The sequence below is a fragment of the Bactrocera oleae genome, chromosome 4 (genome assembly GCF_042242935.1).
Source record: "Bactrocera oleae isolate idBacOlea1 chromosome 4, idBacOlea1, whole genome shotgun sequence".
Taxonomy (NCBI): domain Eukaryota; kingdom Metazoa; phylum Arthropoda; class Insecta; order Diptera; family Tephritidae; genus Bactrocera; species Bactrocera oleae.
This window is the reverse complement of record NC_091538.1, coordinates 852,023-877,058: the sequence shown is the minus strand read 5'-3', so window position 1 is coordinate 877,058 and position 25,036 is coordinate 852,023. Positions and strand designations below refer to the sequence as shown.

General features: G+C 37.4%; 2 protein-coding genes across 2 annotated transcripts; one reads left to right on the top strand and one right to left on the bottom strand.

The window, feature by feature from the left end:
• Positions 1 to 552: 552 nt before the first annotated feature.
• Or10a (Odorant receptor 10a) lies at positions 553 to 2,944 on the bottom strand. The gene is made up of 7 exons (XM_036374467.2): positions 2,529 to 2,944; positions 2,237 to 2,423; positions 1,929 to 2,110; positions 1,594 to 1,778; positions 1,379 to 1,477; positions 1,050 to 1,202; positions 553 to 979 (listed from the first exon to the last, which is right to left on the bottom strand). The coding sequence occupies exons 1-7, from the start codon at positions 2,872 to 2,874 to the stop codon at positions 929 to 931; spliced, it is 1,203 nt and encodes a 400-aa protein (XP_036230360.2). The 5' UTR covers positions 2,875 to 2,944; the 3' UTR covers positions 553 to 928.
• A 3,248-nt stretch (positions 2,945 to 6,192) lies between these two features.
• Positions 6,193 to 23,584, top strand: CCHa2-R (CCHamide-2 receptor). The gene is made up of 7 exons (XM_036374458.2): positions 6,193 to 6,686; positions 17,116 to 17,807; positions 20,331 to 20,550; positions 20,685 to 20,872; positions 21,456 to 21,649; positions 22,574 to 22,694; positions 23,209 to 23,584. Exons 2-7 carry the CDS (start codon positions 17,461 to 17,463, stop codon positions 23,582 to 23,584), a joined length of 1,446 nt encoding a protein of 481 aa, XP_036230351.1. The 5' UTR covers positions 6,193 to 6,686; positions 17,116 to 17,460.
• Positions 23,585 to 25,036: the final 1,452 nt, after the last annotated feature.

Below are 25,036 nucleotides of genomic sequence, written 5' to 3'. Positions count from 1 at the left end.
TAAATTGAAATCCTCATCTGTCAAATGTTTAAATTTATTTCCTCAATCCTTTTGCTTCAACTTGTTCGTTAGCGTTCAACTCTCTCTCTCTCTTTAAAGTTATGTGTATTAGAATCAAATACTTGTGAGCATCATTTGGTTTCGAAGCAATTCTATATGCAGCTCACCATCACCATTAAATTTGTCCATTTCCTGCTTTGCTTTTGGGCAGAGGGTGCCCATTAATTATCCCATCCATTCGCCCGGCAGGCCTGCGCATCTGCTGCAACAGCTAAACAGGTGTTGCAAGTAAATGAAAGTTAAGAGCTGCCTTGTAATCTAGAGCGCAAGCGGTTGCTAAAAATTTAAATAACATTTTAATGAAAATTGGAATGAAAAGTAATTGCCTATAATTACTCCAGTGATTAACTCATTCAAATATGTTACTGGTATGTAAAAAGTGGTTGAAAAATGACACTTAAAGAGATCTGCATGGTTTTCATATTAAGATTTTCATTGTAAATTATTCGCATAAGCTAAATGAAAAAATTGCAATAATAACATCATAATAAATTCAGATTTACTGTAAAGAACTTTAATTATGTACTACAGCGGTTACTACGAATAGTTATTTGATTTGTTTTTAATGTTTTAAGTGTAAAGTGTTTTTGCTTTTAATACACTACTGACTAACGGTTGCATAACCAAAATCCGTGTAATAATAATAATCAAATACAAATAATATTTAATCTGTGTCTGCTAATTACCACAGGTTGTTTGTAATTATAAATAAAAAATAGTGTAAAAAGCACCACGGCGTATACGTAATATTTGCCCCAGTTCAGCTACTGCAGTGCGACAAGAATTAAATTTAATGCGATAGCATTATCGCTGTAAGTTATTGACAAGCGACTAAGCTCATTATTTTTCACAATTTTCATTTTATCATTCATTTGAAAGAGGAGGCCAAAGCTATAATTGAACCGGATGTCTGCAGTATCTATGGAGTAGACAAAATGCAATGTCGAAAAATTGGTGTGAGCTCTTAACTTTCATGATGCACAATTTACCGAGGTGAATGTGACTAGCGAGGGCGCAAAGAATGGCACCGACATGTTGATTGCGCGCTGCGAGCGTATAATTATCATCAGCACATAGCGACGTAGTCTGGGATTGCAAGCATGCCAATCACAGCCGAACGCCACGGTGGCCAATTGAACGCTCTGCAAAGGGATGTTGAATGCTTTAATAAAATCTGTTTACTTAACACAGAATGGGATGGCAGAAATTAACGCTATTAATTTAGAAAAATATTTTAAAAATATATTAAATATAAAAAAACGTTGACAAAATGAACAAGTTGGCTGGGTGGTAATATTAATTGTGCTAATATATTTACGCTCTCAGCCACCATGCTGCCGCCATAGCAGTAAATGAAAAGCTGACCCAAAACCGCGATGGTATAGCCAATGTAGATGACAATGCCGAAGCCAGTAAACTGGAAAATAATTAAAAAGACTTAGACCTTGCACGTAGTCAAGTAAGTAAAATGTCTAAGCTCTTAGCCTGAGTTTGTTAATGTGCGCTGGAACAGACTTAAATGCCCGCACATACCGTCATAAGGTCAAATATGCTTGCTCCAATCACTATACCCGCAGAGACAAAGTGCGCCAATGTAATGACAGTGTAACGTTTGCAGAAGAAGCGCGTCAACTCGATAATATCATTGTGGCGCTTGATGAATTGCACCAAACGCCACTCCAGCATGGTGGACTCCTCCGTTGTTAAGATGAGTTTGTCTGAAAAATTAAGATATTGTCATTGCTGCTGTATGGGTATTATAACTTTTTCTTTCTTCAAGCGCTATCGCTCATTTATAATTACTTCAAATCTCTGTAACATCAATAAGGCATGTGTTTCCCCTAAATTGATTTTTTGAAATGACTCACCAAAGTTGATGATAGACTTCAAATCATTCTGCAACAGCTCGAGCAGGGCCGCTGTGTTCGAACAGAATTCGAAATAAAATGCATCGCAGCCGCCGTACATGAAGATCGTAATGTAGCCCGTGTAGGCTGTGAATATGTAGGTTAGCGGAAAGTAGGGCGCATGTAGTAGAAATGATGGCATGCTGCAATGAGAAAACGTAGATGCTCTACTTAGTAGCTGCTTGTTGCTGCCGCGACCACACATGTATATCGAAACGCCTCCTGGAGGCTTCGTATGCCATGTGACAAACGTGTATGCCCTCACTCACGTCATATTGAATGGTAGCTTCCACATGGGCTCTTGTCCTTGCACGTAGAGTATCAGAGTCATTAGCAACGGCTTCAGATTGTACGAGGTGCATGTGATGAAGCCCATAACAAACGGTATGAAGTTGAGACGTGCTGCCATAACGGCGTGCGCACGTACAGTATGCTTCTTAACGGTATTTATTGACACTATTGAATTTGAGAGCAAAGAAGAGTGCGTGAAAAAAGAAGAATTAAAATACCAAGCTTGATAATCACACAATCACAATACTTAGCACAGCGTTAAAAGCTCACCGTCGGGCTCATACACCAAGTCTCGCAGCTGCTTTAGCACCCATGCCAAATCCTTGCGGTAATAATATATCAAAGCCATTTTCAGTAATGTTACTGCCGAGGTACCGGCAGGGCAGAGTGTGTCCAAAGCGAGTTCCAGATCGGTCTTCAGCACCGAGCAGCCGGCATGGATCTCGGTAAAGACTCCAATAGTCAAAATTATGAGATTCCCCCAAGCCCACACATTGGACGCATGCGGCGCACTCGTGTTTAGCGGCCAAAAGCCCAGTGCACCGAGGCACAATTTCGGCACATAAAAATAATAATCACGGAGTGGAAAAGTACGCGAAAGAAATCTGAAGTTCATTTAGTAAAATCTGGTGAACGGACGTCCAATGAGTTTCCCGTGATATTCAAATTGAAACTTGTTAATTTAATGCTCGCGCTTCATCTGTTTATAATTTGTATGGAAAGTATGCCTTTTATATTGAACAATTCATAACTGGTTCATATTTGCATGCTCGAGGGTGTTCAGTCGTTCAAATTGTGGCAAATCACTTAATGACATAATTAAGTTATTACCGTTATTAACAAGTTTTGAAAGTTTTCACAAATTTGCGCTTCTAACAGTTTTGCGGTTGCATTTACAATGCATATTTATTTGATGTTGCGGCATGGAGGACGTAATTAAAAGTTGGTCCGTTGGATAACCGTCACTGCAATTTACCTCATTTGGTTTGTTGAGTGGACTAGTGAAGACGTAACAGAAAGTCATAACTTGCGAACACCTCGCCTTCTCCGCCTCTTTTCTCTTGATAGTTGCCCAACTTGAGGTAAAGACATATTATGGTACAGTAAGCAGTAGCACGGAGTGAGTCCGAACTTGGGGCTAAGAGGTTATCACAATGAAATTCGCCGAAGTGGCCAAATGCAAAAACTATACAAATGTTCACGTTAACAAAGTTTCTCTGTTCAATTGAATCGCATGAACGTGTAGATCTATGAGAAAACGGAATACTAAAGACCCCTGCAACACTTTTAGGCCGATAACAAGGTTAAGTTAAGGGCAAATTAGCGTTGAGGGTAAACAACGAAGCGGCGAAAGCCAACACACAACAAGCATTATGAAATCAACGTTCGGCCACGCAGTCAGGCGACCTGCGATTCGGATTCAAACTTTAAATCGTATGAGTCTCTTGCAATGGCCTGTTTGAATGAACGAACTGCTTAATCCTTAGAAGTCACATCGCCGGCGAACATAGTCAATCAACAAAGAGCGGAAAAGAACACTGTTAAGCCATCCTGGGATTATCGAATGAATAATATTGTGAAATTGCTTAATACAGAGGATTTAAATGTGTCAAGCGCATATTATATAGGTAATAGTGTTTAAATTCCACACGTGTTAACAGAGGGCACAAGCATCCATAATTTTCGTTTGAATACAAATCTGCTCATTTGCTTCTTATGGAAATTAGCTGCACAATTTCATGGCATCACACTCTATTTGAAGTTTTTCTGCAACCTTTTGACAGAGAGTTTTCTTCGAATGTGTTGGCAAAACGACACATACAAAAGAAAACCCCAACGATAGAAGAACTCAGAAAGACTAAGCGCCTTCCACCTGTTTCCTTCATAAACATCCCAAACCAGTTTCCGCTTTGTTTATTTATCGGCATTTAAACGCTGCTCCGTCGTAAATCATTAAGCGTCTAACATATGTTTGCTACTAATCCCTAAAGCAGGAGAGTACAAAGCAAAAAAATTCTGTACTACATACACTTATACGAGTATGTGACTCCATTTATTTTAGCTTTCCTTCTCATATAAGACGCCTGCATACGCATATATATACAAGTACTTATATCAATATGAATATATAAACAAGCGGAAGGCATGCCAACACACACGAGTCTAAAGAAATCCATTATTCATAAATATCGCCTTTGCGTCAAAATAAAGCGATAGAAAAAAGTTGACAAACATAATAAGCAAAGGAGGGCGGAATTAGGTTGCAGCCGAATATTATACGTTCACGCGATTTTCGAGTCAAAGACATGAAAATTTTTAGTCGTCAGGAAATATTTATAATAAAGTGTTGCATTTAAATTTAATCGAACGATCGGGCCGCAGGCGAACTTTCGGAAATTGGTTTCGCCGTCTTGATCATCTCTCGATTAGCTTTCGGTGTAAGAAACAACCGCTAGCTGAGCTAAATTATTGTACTCTGCACAACAGGTTGCGAGAGTATAAAAATAAATGCTGGAGCGCCAGGTACTGTGCAGAGATTTAGGCGAGCAAAACCAACCAAAAGCTGTCACCACTCAAAGAGCGCTTTGGCTAAGCAGCAAGGCATATTATCACATGGATGTGAAGGAGGGGCGGCGTTAATGCGAGCCGGGACGGAAAATAAAGTATTACTCCAAGGTTGCGCTTGGTTCGTACCATACGTTAATCCATTTGCATTAAGTGAGCAAAATACAAATATGTGAGCTTATACCATAGATATGTTTAAATACTATAATTATGTACACGCACATGTCACATATCAGTGCTACAAAAAAAAAACTGTTTCGCTTAACAATCTTCAGGGCGAAACATTCTAAATTTTGTGTGCCATTTTTGGTTCCGATCCGTTGCCATTTCACCAGTCCGAGTCAAAATTGATCAGATCGTGTAAAAAATAACAGTACTAGCAACAGCCATTCGCACGCATTCGCGGCAGTCACTTCGGGATTATGGACTTCGGCTGTCCTTTATTTCCCAAACTGGCATAAGTGAAAGTTGTCCTGTTGCCTGACATGTCATATTTAATTTAAATGTCGCCAATGAGGGAACATACTTCAGCAGTGAGCAGCAAACGCAAACGAATGCCCATGAGCCGCAAAAAATAATCAAGCTCGCAGCATTAACAAAGAATAACAATAATTTAATTTAAAAAAGTTGGAGAACAAAATTAGCCCGTCCTCAGAATTTTCTATCGAAGTCACGTCACACGCGGGACCCTCATTTGCATGTAGCATACAAACACACACACGCATACGTGCGTGAATACATGTGTGTCAGCGACGGGAAGACAGCTTAGAAAACTCGTAACGGTGCCTTAGGACACAAATGGAATGGATATACTTGTCGAAAAGGCGAAAATGTGCGGCGTGCTGGGCACTGAACCGTTAAGCCTTGCCATACATTGCAATCTCTTTCTTTGCCTATACTTGTATCTTTGTCATTGCTGAGGAGAATGAGCTGATTAAATTTTATGTTTTTTCTATGAACTAGAGAAAAAAGCTATCACGTACGGAGGCCTTTTCCGCCGCGTCAAATTTTGTTTGTTTACCTCCCAAGGTGTGAATGAAAAGCGACAGTCCAGCAGCTAAACACCCACATTCGAACATAAGTATCTATTACACACGCACAGGCAGTTTGATTTTGAATGCTACGGCCCACCATGTGCGTGGCGCTTTAATTTGAGTTCCACATACCGCGTAGTTTCCGATCCAAAGTTTATCGACTGCCGCTGAGTAGTCGCTATGCTTTATGGTTTGTTTATATGCGATATTGTTGCTTGCTGCTGATGTGTTGTTGTGTTTCCTTGCGTGCGCTGCCTACTACCACCGCTCCAACCCCCCAAACGTGCAATAGTTAGGTAGCGTTGCTCTTGCTGGATGCGAAAGAAAACAGACAAATACAGGTTGCGGCGGCTGGCAGATGTTGCACTGTCGACTTGGTGCCATCAAATTTTAGTCCTTCGCACACTTTCGCAGCAGTCAGACGTGTTTTCGAATCCTCAAACCGAAAAACCCAAAGTGCATGGTAGAGAGAATGAATGGTTGAATGGAATACGTAAAAGTGATTTAAGAAAACATTTGCAGTTCCTTTAGCAAATATTCCAAAAAAAAAAAATAATTAAATAAATGCAAATTACAAATATTAATTTCACTGTGTGAGTTTATCATTGGGTTTATGCCGAAACAGATTTTTATCAAAATCAGATTTTATACTGGTGTGAAAGAAAAAAATATTAGAAAAAGAGAAATATTTACATACATATATGTATGTGTAAGTGTAAAAAATGTAACATACTCTCCAAATTGTTTTAAGCTGTGTAAAATTACAAAAACTTAAGAAACTCTGTGCTGTTCTCCTGCTGGTCTCTAGTGACCAGAAAATACATCCTTGGTAAGCTTTTAAGTTTTAAATGATTTAAAATGGAAAACAGAAAAAACCATACACACATACAAATAAAATGTATTTACAATTTGTATTAAACAAAATTTCAATTCAATTTAGAAGTAAATAAATCTGCTAAAACCCAATGTTTTAGAAAAGAGTAAAATTTACAGGCTCGAGATTATAAGAGATTCGCAATCATTATGGGCGAAAAAGACAATATTAGTGTCAATAATGGTACAAATAGGTTAATAGAGATAAAAGCTTAAGGCTTAGTGCGCAGTTTTAATGTTAAGGAATAAATATTATTAATTTTGCATAATTTTCGTTGATTCACTCACTGTCTTCTGGGTTAACTGATTTCTTACTCACGGAGTTTTGAATACATTCCATATTTTTTAGCAAGAGACATTAAAGAAATTACTATAAATCACCTTTTCTATTTGTTGCAGCAATTGAGTTATGAGAATTCCTTTTAGCATATTGAAGAGAGTTACATAAGCTTTGTAAGACTATTAGATGTTACTAAATCTTCCACATTTAGTTTAATTTCATAATACTGCATTTTCATTGAGTATTATTATATTTACTGCGAACGTAAACGAGAGTGATTCACAAGGAGACAGCTGTTAGTGACAGTTAAACAATGCAAATTAAAATGTAGAAAATATATGAATACCGAAAACTTTATACCAATAGTAATAAAAAATTATGTAAATTGTGAGAAAATTGATATAAAAATTGTTTAATCGGACTAGATTTCAAAGGCAAAAGCAAAAAAATACTGAAAATTCTCTAGCCCTTACTTGTATATCTCCTAGTCTTTAAGCCTTTACATAGGTATATGCATTTACTACATACAAGTATGTACATAAAAATACATAAAAGATCAATCTCAATACCTCAATTTTGTTTGTTTCAATCCTCAACTTAGTAATCTAGCTTTAGTACTAGCGGCTTAAGAATTAAGAAACCAAAGATGCCAAAAAAAGCATACTATTTTCTACATATTTAGTTACCTATTAGCCATCTAGCTATCTACAAGTGTACGTGGCTATTCACATATTTCTTGCTAAATATTTGTGAAATTAAAAATGCTGTGGTGAAATTTTCAAGTGCTTCACAATCTCTTTCAGCATTTGTTGTTGTATTTTGTACTAAATACATTGTATACAAAGCATTTGAGCTTTGTAAAACTTTGTACTTTTTAATTAGCTTGTTAATGATTGAGAATTGAAGGATGTCGTTAGATGTGTAAGGCGATTTTGTTGGACTTAAAAAGCACGGAGAGAAGAGAACTTTTAAAATTAACATTTTACCTTGGCAAATATTTTAATTGGAAAGCATTGAGTTTTACCGCTTTGTGTGCAAACAGAGATTGTGGACTTTGAAAGGAAAATAGTAGATATGTACGGTAAAACAGCAGAAGTCGAAAATTAAGAATAACGGTTGCAACTCAGAGATTTTAAGCGACAAAGTTTAAATACAGTATTCTGTTAAAAAATTCAATAACATTCACACACACACATTTGTATGTATTATATACATACATACATATATGTATACTTCATCAAGGCATGTCAAAGAGTTAAGTTGAATTGTTCTAATTGCTGTTGTTTCTATTCACAGAAATATTTGATTTGTTTACATTTTCACTTTTTATCGAGCTGTTTGCTTTTCTTATTTCTTGATTTTTATTGCTTTATGTTCTTCTTTCAACTATACATATGTATAAACTTTTATTTTACAAAAATCCAAAATAATTGGATTAGCTAGTATTGTCGCTGGACAATACGCAGCGGAAATACTTTTTATGAATTCGGAAAATTCAATCAAAAAAAACTAAATAGACAAGTGCTTGAAAGAGGTGTTGAGAATTAAATGTTATCATTTTAAAATATTTCAGTGAAAAGTGAGCAAAAGTGCACTCGGTAACTTCGTTCGCCTTTTCAATTGTGTGAATGCAAGTACACACGTTTAGTGAACCTCTGCGTCCAAATGTGCAGTGTGTGAGTCAGTAATGTAACACTAAACTTGAAAGCAAACGAATAAAGAATTATTTAATATTTAATTTAGCAACTGAGATGCAAAAAATACACCAAAAAAAGCAATACAAATAAAAATGTTCAGCAAATCTACTCACCGGAAGGTAAAGGCGCTGAAAATGACTCACAGTGATTTATTTACGCAGCTTAATTTATATTTCGCTTTTGATACCCTCAACTTGTCCCACCACGCCTTACTACGCCGAAACTAAGCTCACCTCAGCTTAAAGTTGCAATCATTTGCATTTCAAAGCCATATCCGGCAATGCTAATAAGAAGCTACTTAGCAACCATTCGTTGGCAATGTAAACTCCACTTCCTTTTACTGCGAGCAATCCCTTGTCTGCTGCTTCAAAGACTTATGTTGAATTGCTGATATTTGGCGTAAATTTCAATTTCACTCCATTTCTAATACCAACTAACATTGTTTATTCGAACGACAATAAAAATGATCAAATCATTGCTGACACCCTGGTGCTCCGCTGTGCAACGGCGGGTTTAAGTGTCACTTTCAATGACAGAAAATTGAATTTTTCCGTGCGTAGCAAAGACAAAAGCAACAATAAAATTTAGTCACTTCTTATGCAAATGTTATTAAGTGCCTGAGAAAATGCTTTCATACGGATATTGTCGCTTTGCGGATTATTAGGGAAATCCATTTGTTTCATTTCGCATCATTAAAGGTACACATATGTAGTCGAAAGCGGCGGCTATGCCTCACTAATCTTTGGAGAAAAAAAAGAGGATAGAGACATTTCAAATTTTCACTGCAAATCAAAAGAGGTGGAAGTTTGAAAGTGATTACTTTGTTGTAAAAGTTTTGAGTGGTTTGGTGGGTGGATGATTTTGATGTTGCCTGTAAGCTCAAAGTGGAAAATTTACATCAGTGTTTGCTCTTCTGCTGGAAATGACATAACGGCGGTTGTAAGAGTGTAATGTTATATTTAAAGTGTGAGAATCGATCTTTTCCGCATGTTTACTCTATCCCAGTCGGTTGCAATGTCAAATTAATGTCTGAATGTTTTTGCCCTTTTTCATCCCCCTACCCTACAACTCAATTATGAAGCTGAATGATAGACAATACCTATTGGTGTTTTTGATGATTTTGCAGAAATCTATAAAATACAATAAAATTTGAGCAATTTCGCAGATGCTGCTGCGCCAATGGCTCACAACTTGTATATTTGGCTAAACAGGTTAAGCAGCGATAGTTTATGCAAGAAAAAATTTGTAAAAATATAAACTCTTGACTATATGAATATTTAAATTGAAGAAGCCAATAAATTTCACAATTTTTTTTTTTTACTTGCTATACCCCATGAAGAGGCATCATAAAAATATGGAAAATGCGACGCGGTGAAAAAGCCAAACTTCGCAGTTAACTTTCTAAGGTTGAGGAGAGCCTGCTGTTAACTCACCCACGTACGCCATCTTACATATCTCTGAAGCCCCTGAAACGATAATTATAGCATTGCTTGCGGTCGCCACAAATCGAGCGGCTGGCGCCATTGACATTTACATACATGCACACATCACATACAAGTATATTGCAATACGATCTTTTCTATATTGCGCACACGAAATCATGATTTTTATCTGTATTCACAACAACCGGTAGCCGAAAGTAGGCGGACACATACAAGCAAACATGCAAATTAGGCAGCTTGGGGTTCGTGTGTGTGTTCAGCTCGATTCAATATTGACTTCCGGAGCTAATTTTTGTTTGTTTCTCGCTATCACTCATAACTAAGCTTAAATGTTATAGGTGTACATATGTATCTACATGATTAAATTCAGGCTCATTTACTTACGAAAATACATATAGACTTTTGTTATTGCCAAGCTTGAGCAGCAGTTGGATGCTGATTTGTTTTGCATGAACTGCTGAGTTCCCAAAATTTATTTCGCCATCACGCATATAGGGGTATACAGTTTGTACATATGTATGTGCAAGCGTATGTTTGTTCTTAAGCACTCATACGTGAAATTTGATTAATGACGCCACTTTAGTAACACATAAATATTCGAATAAATTAGTATACGCCAATCGACCGTGTGTGTATTTGCCGCTCATATTGGCGGAAATTTGATGAATGGCTCCGGGTGATATGGTAAATGCAGTGCGTGTATTTATTTAAGGCACCCTTTGTTTCTCCAAATGTAGCGCCAAATCAGCGATGGTTAAGCCAAAATTATAGGCTGGCTGGGTTTCGAAGAAGGGTTAACATAGCCACACAGATCCAAAATAAGACGATTTATAATTTTTCACTTTAAATTTTAATACCTAATATCAGCAAACTAATATTATTATATTTTAGCTTTAAAACGAAATTTTTGAAAAAAGAAATTCCTAGAGTAAGAATTGTTTCCAAACATCGTTACCAACTAATGGCTCGTAGCCACTACTAAAGAGAAATCTGTCGCATTACTCTTTTAATCTTCCTAGTTATATTTTCTGAGGTATATATGCTAATTTTCAGCCAGTGTTCAAATTTAAATGTTGTATAAAATATTGCTGAAGTGATTTATGACGCATAATAAAGCAAAAATGTAAGCAAAAAAGAATAATACAAATTTAATACGTTTTATGTAGTGCCACTGAAATTTCTACTGTTTGAGCAACACCCAACACCGGGAAGCTAATGCAGTTTTTTGGTTTTCCTGCGAGCGCTTGAAAGCTTCTCCAGCAGCTAAAGCATTAATTTTATCACTGCAAATTCATCACACGCCCCGACGCGCACTCACTCACCGAATTTCATAAACAACAGTGAATGCGCGGCACTTGCAGAGGAGGTCGGGTCGGGCCATCCGTGTAGAATTTACTCACATAAGTGAGACAAAATGTAATCGTGAAGCGCACCAAGAGCCACGAGTCGTGGGAACGCTGTAATAGAAAGCGAAGGCATAAAAGTGTAGGAATTTCCGGAATACCGGAAACAACACAACGGCGGCTGCTGTCAGAAATTTGCATGGAATTCGTTGAAAGGCCGTGAATGATGAGCGAAGGAAATTTAAGGATCTGGTATATGAACACACATTTTATTTATTCGTTTTGTTGACGTTAGGTGTCTGCGGCTATTTGGCGCTATATGGTAAGTCGTCAAAATGAAGGATATGATGTCCTCCTTTGGCCTTGGTTTTGGGCCTCCTTAGCTGTTGGGATAAGCAATTTATTTGACTATTTATTTTGTCTGCTTTTTTCAACCTGCTAAATGTCTGAAGTTGAGTGAAATGTTCCGAAATTTCTCTTTAAAAGCTTTTCACCACATAATATGGATTCTTGGGAAAATATTTTGTCTTATTATAAGCATAAATTTGATTAGCTATTTGATTAACTTGAGTGTTCACCGAATGGCCGCTTTGCGCCTGGCAACAGTTGCCACAACCACAAGCACCTGCCTCGCTGGCGGCGACGCTCTTAAGCACTTCGAATAGCAAACTATTTATTGTATAAAAGTTTCAACACTTCAAATATATTATATGTAAATGTTTTTGCACATCTAAGCAGGCATAAATTTACAAATGATAAACTATATTCTAAACACTTTGGCATTTTAAGTTTTCCACGCCGCATCAAACACTGACAAAGTATTCAAAATAAAAAGAGAGAGAGAGCGAAAAAAACAATTTATTTAATTTAATTTATTATTTTTACGCACACATTTCCACAGCCACACGTACGTGCTCTCGCACAATTAACGATTTTAGGCAAACAGTATTTCCCACGCTACAACAATTTCCTGTTCGTTTAGCACTCGTTAGCATTCAACTCAGTCCATTGGATTTCTAAAAAATAAATAAATAAAAATGCGGCAAATAAATTTTTATGAATAAACAAATATTTAGCAGAATCAAAGTGAACTTATAAAGCAGGAATGAAAAATTCCTTTCTATAAAAAAAGCTCTCAAATTATATTGCTTTCGAGCCATAGACCTTTTGACTAGACCAAATGTTCGAAATAAAAAATTAAAATTTAAAAACTAAAAACTAATTTGAAAATATTTTGATTATATTGAACTAATTAAAGAATGCATCGAAAATTGTTTATTGAACAATGAATTTCATATTTGTATATTCTGTGTTTTTTGAAGGTTAGGAATAACTCTTAAAATTAAATAAATAGTAAAAGTGTAATAATGAATTTGAGGAATGAAAATGCTCTATCAAAGCTGCATTTCATTATCAATGCGGCTTTTGGTTCTACTCTCGGAAGTATGCTAAATTATATATATTAGATTATATCGTTATATCGAAAGCCAGCTGAGGGTCAATACTCGGGTATTAGAAAGGCATATATCTTTCTATTCCGCCCTCAACTAGTTTTTGATGCATGGCACATACATAAACGACTTGGAGTTCGAAGAATATTCATCTCACAATGGTCTTGACCAGCTTTGTACAAGCAGGACTTACCATTATTGCATGCCACCGCTAAGCTTACAAAAGGTTTTTGACAATAATTTTTGAGTAAATCACGTTGACCACGCATACTCCGCCGCCAATCTAATTTCACAAATTAAAAGCAAATTCTTGACTCCCTCATTTATGACAGCGGCGCCTTTGTGGCTTACATATATAATATATTTTAGTGAAATTTTTTGGTTAGCACACCACTTTGGTGCTACAGACCACAGACATACAAATGTATTAGGAATTGAAAGTTGTATCGAGCTTATCTGCAGATACATTTAATGCCGCAATCACTGAGTAATAGTGAGAGTACTAAAAGTTCTAAATGCAGTGCGAAACCCCGTTATGTATGCACCTTTATGCCACATTTACATCTTATCTATATACAATCTTCTGCGCCTGTGTGTGTGTGCAAGTGTGCGGAAACTACCTGCGGGCGCTGTAGGACCAGATGGTCCGGTTGGTCAGCGTTGGCTGTGGCTGCGTTTTGGTTGCTACGTCGGACTCTGGCAATGCGTTACGTCCGTGCGCTTTTTGTGTTGAATCAGAATCTGAAACGTTCTAATGTTCAATTTTCGTTTTTGAATTTGATAGACATTTCAAAAAGGCTTATGACACACACTAATCACACATCAATTCACTGTGAAAATAAAAATAAAGTTAAAATGACCACTTGACAGTGAATGGTTTTTGTTTCACCATGCAAGTCGCTTATATGGGAAACCATATTATTTGCCACATATTGCGGTATTGTGTTGGTTTCCATTTGGCGACATCAACCACCTCTCCACAAAAACAATAAAAATTTTATGTGAAATCTTTACTACAAAGTTAGGTAAGCATCGACTTACCTCTGTTTTATGGCAAACTTAGCCATACATATGTAAATATTTCAATGCTTTATATAGTCGGAAGCATTTACAAGTAATTTATCAGCTTTAATCAAACAAAACATTTGTATTTTTGTTTTTGTACTGCGACAATCGCTTCTTACCTCGACTTCTACAAACACGCAATTAGTTGTAGAAAAATTACGCTACAAAAATATATGTATTTAATACGAATTATTATCCTCAACTTATACAATTTTAGCATTAAAACTTTACAAATAAGTTAGGCTAAGTTTTGACACTACAAGTCTGCCCTAATGACATAACCTCACTTGCTAAAAGCCAATTTTAATGCAATACATTTCGCACATTCCTCTTTTATGAATTGCGAAATTTACTCAACACAACTACAACAACAATCACTTCTAATTGATACAACAACTTAAAAATAAGCAGATCAATCGATTAGTTCAGTACTTAGTGATTTTTATTTCCTGTGGATTGTTGTTATTGTTGCTGCCTGGCTGTCTTACGGCCTTGGCATAACTTTTTAGACTTGCCGAAACTCATTTGCACACATTCTTGATACTGATATGTTAGTATGGTCACAAGTGGAGGGAGAGGTGTGTGTGTGCTTGGTTTGCATGAGAAGTGTTGCCAGAAAGTTGTGCGCGCTTAAAGTTTTGTTGGCAACAATTCAACAGTATGTCTGATGTGGATGTGTATGTGTGATATACACAAATATGCTAAGCAGTGATATGTGCAGCAATATTAAAGCTAAGCAAACTTTGCGGCAAATAGATGTGCGAGTGTGTGTACGCTTATGGGGTGTGTATCTTTAGGAAATATGATAATATCTGTTGAGTTGGTGTATGCCCTCGAGCTATAGAATATTGCCAATGTATATCATATGTTTCGTTTTCTGAATTCTTTGTGAGATAATGTTTGTCCTGCTTTCATCGGCTTGCTGCAAAAGTCTTTTAATAATTAATGCAATGCTATTAAATATTCCATCTTTAGGTCTTGCAAGCTTAGTTGCCGATCAAATAACGGTATTGTTACCATATTTAAGACCGATTTGCGTAGTTCTGGGAAGCTTATGTCAAATGTTTGCTTAAATTTTGAGAAAGTAGGTATTTAGTATATTAATTGCCGCCTCTGCTGCTCTTCTACATTGATACTTGAAATTATCTTTTTTTATATTGAAAATTTCCTTAACTGATGCATTTAGAGCGACATCAAACTACCTACATGCAAAAATAGAAATCAGAAATGAGCTAATTTTCCAAAATTCGGGATAAAATTATTTCGCTGAAATTTACAGTGGAAGTGAGGGCCAATTAATCACAGTTATGAAATTGAATTCGCGCTGTTGGTGTTGCAAAACTGTGGTCAATAAAACTACTTTTCAATTAAATTCAATTACGGCTTAATTTACAGTTGAATAAATGCATGATTTTGGAAAAGACTTTGGAAATTTAATTGCGAAATTAACAACGCGGCTGTGGATTGGCCTTACGCACGAAATATTAATAACCTCAATAGGTATTTTATATTATGTTGTGGTTGATTATACGCATGTGTAGCGTGGCTACACACACACATATACCTTTGTACTCGTTGTTGTTGGGTGAGAGTGTATGTGTGGGTTGCTCGTGCTTGTCTTTCACATGCTCACGTGTTGTTTTAATTACACCAATATATGACAGTCGATGATGCTGCGGCATGCGTGGCCGTTGCGAGGGCGTACACGGCGTATGAGTGATATTTCATGGATACACAACATTACTGTCACTTACTGTCGCTGTAATTACAACAGTTATTACCATAACACGACAGTATTTAGCGTGATGGCAGTCAAGTAATAAAACAGAGTTTGAAAAAAAATTCAGCGAAAGAGAATGCAAGAACCACACGCAGAATGTTAAGCTCAATTGTTGCTGAATTGGCAATTAAAGTTAAGCGCCGACCTTCCACGTATATAATATATACCGTGAATAAATGTCAACTTAATTTAATTGGCGTGTATGTGTTTACGGCGGAACGACTACAACGTTGCGACAGCACAAACGATTGACTTGGAAAATATTCGCAATAAAGAAATGCTATAAAGCGAACAGAAAAAAAGTAGAACTTGAAGAGAAAAACCAATTTACTGCTGACTACAAGGGCAAAGTGAGGCAAATCTTTTCATAAAGTACATTTTGTTTTTCATTTTATTTTGAATTTATGTTTCTTTTGTCTGTTGGATGCTCTTGCGTTGTGAATTTTATTGAAATTAGTATTGCCTTTTTGATTTGCAAAATATTTATCACATACACATATGTACATAATATGTATGTATGTGTGCACATACTCATATATGCACATAAATATACAGACAGCATACAAGTATATATAATTAGCCTGCAAGTTGTGTGTGGATAACCTATTGTGAGTGAAACAAGAAATGAGCCGAAATATTGAAACATTCTGACATATTCTACCAAGTTCCCTCCTTAATTATTAAGATTGATTTGCGAAAGAAGATTTCTCTATTGTTAATCTGAGTTTTGTGAAAATATTAAAGCCTCATAAATACACATATAAACGCAGATTTGATGGAAATGGCAAGGAGTATAGCAAAGTTAAAGTTGTCTGTTACAATAAAAACAACAATGTTTGGTGTAGGTAAATAATCGTGGAATGCTTACGACGTTTCTTGTGAGTGCGTTGAGGTATTCAAAGTTGCACGCCCAACGTCGCTGAGCTTTGTGCCCGCAGACATGACTAATTGTCCTTAACGCTAAGATAAATCTAGCCGTGACACAACACAGAGATGGTAATGAAACTTCGCTGTTGAAGATGTGTGTAGTTATATGGAATAAAAGGAATTTTTATGGTTATTTTGGTAAGTAAAAGCATAAAGCATTTCTATGTGTTACGAGATACTCCAGCATATTTATGGGGTTACACTGATCAATGCTTTTGCTGAAATCCACTTATTTTCGTTTATCCATTGAACCAGGCCATTAACGTAAGCTTCACTGAACAATTATGAGCACAAAAGCGAAACAAAAACAAAAACAAATAACTAATGAAACTTATAAAAATAGACTACTTTGAATGGTAGCCGACAGCAGTAAAAGCTTTCTCTTCTTTTTTTATTGCAGTGAATAAACTCTACACAATGTGAGCTGTCTATCAATCGCAATAAAAAAAATTACAAGCATACATTCCCCATAACAACAAAGATAAAAGTCGAAAAGTTAAGGCGAAAAGACGTCGCCAAAATGTACGCTATTACTCGACCGACCAGCGAATAATAAAAACCCACTCAACATATTTGGCATTCCACGGAGTACACACATAAGTTGCGGCGCTCATCACTCAGCAGCAAATCATCCATCAAAGCCGAGCAGCTGAGCAGTCAAGGCGATAACCGCTAAGTAACCTGATAAGGCGGTTCGTGCGATAGTCGCGTGTTCGTCAACCGTTGTCAGCCACTACACTGCAGCATGTTTGCGTCACAGCCAGCATCCGCGCTACTCGGCACCGGCCTGCCGCTGGCTTCGCACGCCTCAACCACAACATCACGCTCATTTTACATCGATTTGGCTTCTGCTATCGGTAAAGTTGCGGCCAGCACCAGCCTCGATGACGGCCTGCGCAACAAAAGTGCGTTTGTGGAGAGTGATGATGCGGACATCGATCCCGCTACGGATTATGTGCCACCCGCACAACGACCCGAAACCTATATTATCACAGTGTTGTTTGCGCTCATCTTTATTGTTGGCGTTTTAGGTAATGGCACTTTGGTGATAATATTTTTTCGGCATCGCTCCATGCGCAACATTCCCAACACGTAAGTTGCTAAAGACCAAACGCCGGCGAATGCAAGTGCTTTTGCCAGGACGCCGAATTTAGCGAGCCATTATGTGCTCATAAATGTGTGCTACCTTAGATGAGAAGAGAGGTGGTATTGAGACCAAGTGTTATGTGACTTATATTTTATTTATGTGTGCGAAATGTTTTTTCAATCAACAGTTTTGTTCAGCAGGCGGTACCGTAAGCACTTTCGAAGTGGAAAAGTATTGACAGTGTGGGTCTTTGTTTTGATGAAAATTGATCAATAATATCTAGTAATAATCAGTGAATAGGCTTTTAATGGCGGCTCATACGGCACTCTGGGATCCAGCAAAGCATTTACAGGTTACCGCATTAGATAAAAAAACCTTTATAAATACACTTTGATATCAATGTTGGTAAAACTTTAGTGCTGCAGTATGACATACAGCATAACAGCATGTCAGACTATTGGAGCTAATAGAAACAATTGTTGCAATTCAAATACGATTTGAAGCAGGCAGGTTCAAGAAAGAAATCGGGGTTAAGTAAAAATTGCATACATTTTTTCTAATATAAAACATTTTTTTATCAGCACCTATAGCTCTATACCTTTGAAAATGCTTATGCCTTAGACTTTCATACAAACTAAAGTTAAAAATTCTTATATTTATTATTTGCCGACTTAGCTTTTCTACTCAACAGCTCGTTCCGCAGAATGAACTATACATATGTATATGATAATGACACTGCATTAACACTAAAATTCCTATTTGAATCGAAAGCAATATCGAAGGTTCAACAATCGAACGCTTGGAGTGGGCATCTTCATAACAACTCTCCCGGCACTCGTAGACGTAAATGATATGACACAAATACCCACAATTCAACATTGTTTGCCCATAAAGCAAAATACGTGCTTGTACTTTCACACAAATATATATTCTGGTGCTTACATATGTATGTGTGTCTAACACTAATGCTTTGAAATAGCGTAGATCGAATGTCAAGTATGTCCTTTGGCTATTTGAGTGCATATCTTCACATCTGCGTTCATACTATGGGTGTCATTATGAGAAGCTAGTTGCCAGCTGTGATTCCTCACTGTTGCCTAACTACATAACTGTTGTTGGCAGCTCGATACAAGCGAAGCTCGAATTGCTGTGAGCACCTGATGTGGGTAGTGCTCTTTACTCCTTCGAAGGTTAAAATTGCAGAGATAAACATTTGCTATTCCTGCTAAAAATAACCCAATTCACTCTCGACCTCATATTAACTATTCATTTGCTTTAAATTGTGTGTTGAGCTCGATAAATTGCGGTGATCAATGTCTGTAGTTATTTGTGAGAGCAATGGTATGCTTTAATGCCAAATACAGGCGTAGTTATGTTGATTTTATGTATGCGAATATGGTCGTCTAATGCATTGACAATCGAGCATTTATTCATAACTACACATTTGCCACTCCAATTCCTTTGTGTGATATCGCTGTGCTGAGCGCCAAGCCACACCAGTCAAATAAAAAGGTTTTTAAGCTTCAGTGGCACGTATATGACGGCAAGGATCCAGAATGAAAATGCGCAAAACACTTCCTCACTTGGCGCCCGCAGCAGGTTTTACACTCGCACCGGTAAGCTCAAACAGACAGTTACACTTCAGTGGAGAGCGTCCGTTTTGTTCCTTGACTCGTTGTTGATATTTTTGGCCTGCTTCATCAGTTTGATGTGTGCGCCTGCCGCTTATCGAAATCGCGTCATACACGCCTGCTCCCGCGACCAGTCATGTGTGCGGATTTACTTGTTCGTTTCGTGACTTTTTGATGTGGGATGCGCCTCGCTTCACTGGCAATATACCTGTTTCCTTACTTCATTTGGTTTGAGGTTTGCGGCTGAAATTTTAGTGAATGACAATCTGTTAGTGCTGTAGCTTTATTTATGCGTTGATAAGCTGCTGAGAAGCTTCGCTATACTGCTTTCAGAACTTCAATGCATGTGCCGCATTCGTTCATATGAGAGTGCTTGTTTCCTTCTCATCCACTTCGAGACTTTATCCGCGTTCGAAATTTAGGACACTGAAGTACCACGATAATTGGAGATGAGAGTGTCATCAGAGATGTTTTTGGGTCTGCAATTTACGTTTCGTTCGCTTATTTCAAAGGATTCGACTGGGCGTATGAGTGATGTTTGTGTTTAGGTATTTTTAAATTTTCTTGCCGTGTCGCTCATACGCCTTGTGGCATGCAACACGCAATTCGTTGCGAAATAAAAAACTGAAAATCCAGAAAAAGGGAAATACCCAAAAAGGACACAGGACATAAATAAAAAAAGTTTTCCGGGAATTTGCATAAAAGCGAAGTTTCAATTTGTCAAGCTAGAAAAAAAATTATTATATAAATAAATACCTATAAAGCATTATATCGAAAGGTTTTACTTTTGCTGAAATTTATTGTCGTGCCCTTTGAATTGAATATTGTATAACTTAAATTTTGTATTTACATTTTCTTTTATCAACTTCTCCCCCCGACTTTAACAATATGTTGCAGTTATATTCTGTCGCTGGCCTTGGCCGATCTGCTGGTCATTATCATTTGTGTGCCATTGGCCTGCTTCGTCTACACACAGGAGAGTTGGACATTCGGCGCCGACTTGTGTCGCATCAGCGAGTCCTTCAAAGATATTTCCATTGGCGTTTCGGTATTTACACTGACCGCCCTGTCTGGCGAACGCTATTTTGCCATTGTGAATCCGTTGCGCAAATTGCAGGTGAGTGCCATTGCGCGTTGCTGGCAACTGCTGCTTATGAATACAATAGTTCGGGTTGAGTTTCGCATTCTTATTTTACATTTATATGGCATTACATTCATTCTTATTTACATTTACACACTTTCTGCTTGCAGACAAAGCCTTTGACCGTTTTCACCGCCTCGATGATCTGGATAGTGGCCATTCTGCTGGCGGCGCCGTCGTTTATTGTCTCCGATATTCAAGAGATACACATTCCACCAAGCAAGAATAGTGAGAATTTGACAATTCTCGTTTGCTCGCCGTTCGGACGTAACCGCACCAATTATGATTCTTATTCAAAGTGAGTTTAATCAAAAATAAGTTCTAAAATAACTTCATTGGAGAGTAGATGCCCAACGAAAATTTTTCTTATTTGCAATTTCACTGTATTTTCACCTGTTCAGGTCTTTCTCTCTCTTTGTAGTATACTGAAAGTACGCATATACAATAACAATATCAATCACAAGCTACAAGTTAAGTTTAAGTTTCACCTCTACCATTGAGCTTTGTTAAGCGCATTTGGTTTTATTGACATTTTTATGACTATATAGGTACAAAAGAGGCGTTTAAAAAATAACAAAAAACCGCTTAGATGTCGAGCACATAAGTACAAACTTAAATACGGTAGTATGTGTTTGACAAATTTCATGTGTGCGCAAGAGTGTGATTTCCCTTTCCGCTGTTTTGTGTTTTATCATTCTATCGAGGTTCCTTGGGACATGCAATTGGATTTGTGTTGAATCTTCAAGATATCAGCTTGTGTAGGCTTGTTCTGGGTACACTTGAGTAATTTCGGGTCATCAGCAATCAAATTATTCATTCAAACATACTAATACTGTAAATGGCGATTAGTTTACTTTTCTTTTCTTCTTATTCTCTTACAGATACGCAGTGATCAGCAAGGCGACTATCTATTATGTGCTGCCGCTTTTTATCATCGGTGCCCTATACATTCTCATGGCCAAACGTTTGCACACGAGTGCACGCGAAATGCCCGGCGAGGCGTTGGGCATGCAAAGCCGGTCGCAGGCGCGAGCGCGTCGTTACGTGGCGCGAATGGTGGTCGCCTTTGTTGTGAGTAAGTTGACTCAGGAACTAAATCAAATAATGTGCAATCCCTCTACAAATGCAATAATAGCATGAAGATAAGTTGGTATGGGTGGGCCCAGTGGGCGAGGGGCTGTGTGTGTTTGGAAACAGTTTAGAAATATGGTGTGTAAGATTGATATGCTGAGTGCAATGTTTGGAGGACAGTCGTGGGCTGACACATCTGTAGAAATCCTTAATTAAATCTGCGCCTGCACACGAAAGTGCCTCAGGGGGCAAGTGTGAAAGGGAGGCAGCGAGTGAATGAGGCATTTTGTGTTGACAATGTATTTCCTGTTGGCTTTGCATTATGTAAAAGTTTTACTATCAAGTATTGGTGCATGTATATGATACCATAAATACAGACTTTGGTATACAACTACAAGTACATTTAAAGAGGTTCGGTTTCTCTTCAATATTATTCCTCTCTTAAAGAAAAAATTGCGTTTTCATATATTTAAACAAAGAACTTCACTTATTTCGTGCATCTAAATTTTAATATAATAATTATTTTAATCTATTAACAAAAACGTTCATTTAGTGTCGCTTTATCTCCTCAAAGAGCGGCGAGTATTTGGTAAAAATGTCAAGAGAAGTTGTGGCAATGATTCCCAAGAGCCTCAAGCTTTTCCTGGGTAAATGCAATGTAGTTCTCCCCTTTTTTGCTAAGTGTGCACGCACACAGTGGTGTTGCCACACAACGTAACTTTTTGCATTGCGTTGTCAGTTGGATTTGTCAACATAATTAGTAAGAGTCCGGGTCTGCAGGCGTTGACAGTTGAAAGGCTGTATGAACAACGTAAGCGCCACTAGAAACAGTGAATAAAAGAGAAAACAATAAATACAGTGTTTTTGAAAATTCGAAGAAGAAAAATGTTGATGGCGAACCATTTATTCTATCTCTCATTCTTTGTAGTATTTTTCGTCTGCTTCTTCCCTTACCACTTATTCGAGTTGTGGTTCCACTTAAATCCCACGGCTGAAGACGACTTTGATGACTTCTGGCACGCCATTCGCATAATTGGATTCTGTGCAAGGTAAGCAATGAAAAAAAAACAACGGTGTGCAGCGGGGAGGATAGCTGTTGGGGGTTTGTGGATATATGATAGAATATATAACAACAATGAGAAAGTGGAAGACGAGGTGTTGATGAAATCTAAAGTATAGATATGAGTAGCAGATTTAAAATTATTTAGGATTATTCCATAAAATGTCTAACATGTTCGTTAGACCGTATTTCAGAGGACCATACGGCACTTGGATGACTTGTCTTAATTTATCTCTGTTCTTTAACATATTAAATTCTGTTATTGCACATATTAAAATAGCTAAGGAAATCGTATTCGTATTCGTCCCCTGCTCGTCCATTTTTATTGAAAAAGATAATGTGCGTGAGAAAAATAATTAGGAGCTGGATGTAGATCTAAGATTTACCTTCAGCAGCTGAAGTCTAAATAAATGTAATTTTCATCCACAGCAGCCATAAGCTATCATCATTGCACTAATTAAATTTCTACTCTGATCGCCACTATTCCATTCTATTATTCGTAGTTTTATGCACTCATGCGTCAATCCCGTCGCGTTGTATTGCGTCTCCGGCGTCTTCCGGCAGCACTTCAAACGCTATTTGTGTTGCTTGTGCATTAAACGACAGCCGCACATCCGCCAACATTCCACAGCGACGGGCATGATGGACACGAGCATCATGTCGATGCGGCGCTCCACCGTCACCAACTACAACCGCACATCGCTGCACATCAACAACAATAGGGGCGGCGGCAATGGCGGTGGCAGCGCTGAAGGCGGGTCCGGCACCGGCGCATGCTTCCAAAAGCAAGCCTCAATGCAGCTGCACCACAGCGTAGCCCTGCAGAATAACGGAGCTGGCGGCGGCAGCGGCGTGGGCACCGCCAACGACAAGAGGTGAGATACGGTGGTCATGATGCTGCAAGCGGACGAATTTCTTTAAGTATGTAATGCACTGCGCGATACTCGTGATCATAACAGCACACACAAACACGTACGCACATCTGCACGCACACACCTGTCTGAATGCAATCACATCTACGTGTTTCACTTGATGGGGTCTTAGATAGTTTAATGAGCGGCTTGCGACTGTGCGATGGCGTTTAAGTGAAGTGTTATTGTTGTACATTATTAGAGTTATTGTAACGGGGAAGAATAACATTGTGTAGTGCAATTAAATGCATACTAATGAAGCGTTCTAGCGACGTGAAGCAGTGAAAGGCAAACAAACAGTGTTACCATCTCGTTTCAATATTTTGGACGAGCACTTGATGCATCTGTGAGTTAAGCAGTGACGCTTCGTTTCACTATGATTTATTCCTAAGAGGTTCCCTCCAAATAGTATTATGCTAACGGTAATGTTATACATTTGTTACTATTTTTGTTAATATTATAAAGCGATAGTTGTTAGTAACACTGCTGCTACAGTTCGTTTGTTACAAATACACTAACGAGCAACAGTTGAATATGGCGTTTTAATAGTCATTTCAAAAAGGATTAATTCTTATCTTTTTTATGAAGTATACATGTTCCTAATATATGTCATTTTCGCGGATTTATATTCCCAGCTTTGCTCATAAGTGTATAAACATATATTAATCTAATGTATAATATATAATATATACAATATGTATAATGGAAATATTGTTTAATTGTATGAAGAAAACGAAAAATAAAGAGTTTAGTAAATAGTTTAGTAATTATATAAGAATATGGAAATACATAAAATATTACACAAATATCTTGCCGTGTTGATCCACGCTTAAAAAACATGATATTTTTGTATTTCTTTAGTGGAACTTACGCACTTTGCCTAACTGTGAACATATTGCTAGAAGTAGAGTTAAGACCTTTTACATTAAATCAAATTTGTTGTTATTGCGTGTGTAGTGTATATACCATATAAGTATACGCGAGTATACGCGTGATTATTTGTATATAAGTGTTATTACTTATTCTCTGTCTGTGAATGTATAAATTGATAGCTTGCCTAAATGTGTACTTGTGAGTACGATTGTTAGGCGGTAAGCACAAAATTATTTAAATTTACATAAAAATAGCAAACCACAGCTAAAATGCATCCCGAGCTGGAATTTGAGATCTTGAGAGTCTATGCACATGAATATATAAATATACGCTAAACACAGACCACACTTGCACACATATATCCATGTATGGTATACATACATACACATATGTGTTATAGTTGGGGTAATACATTCAAGCAAACTGTTTAATATGTTTTTGTTACGACGATATGGCAACATTCCCTCTACATTATACCACATTCTTCTTTGTTTGTAAGTAATTTAAGCGAGTAAAGAGTGCACACACACATATGTTTGTATATAAG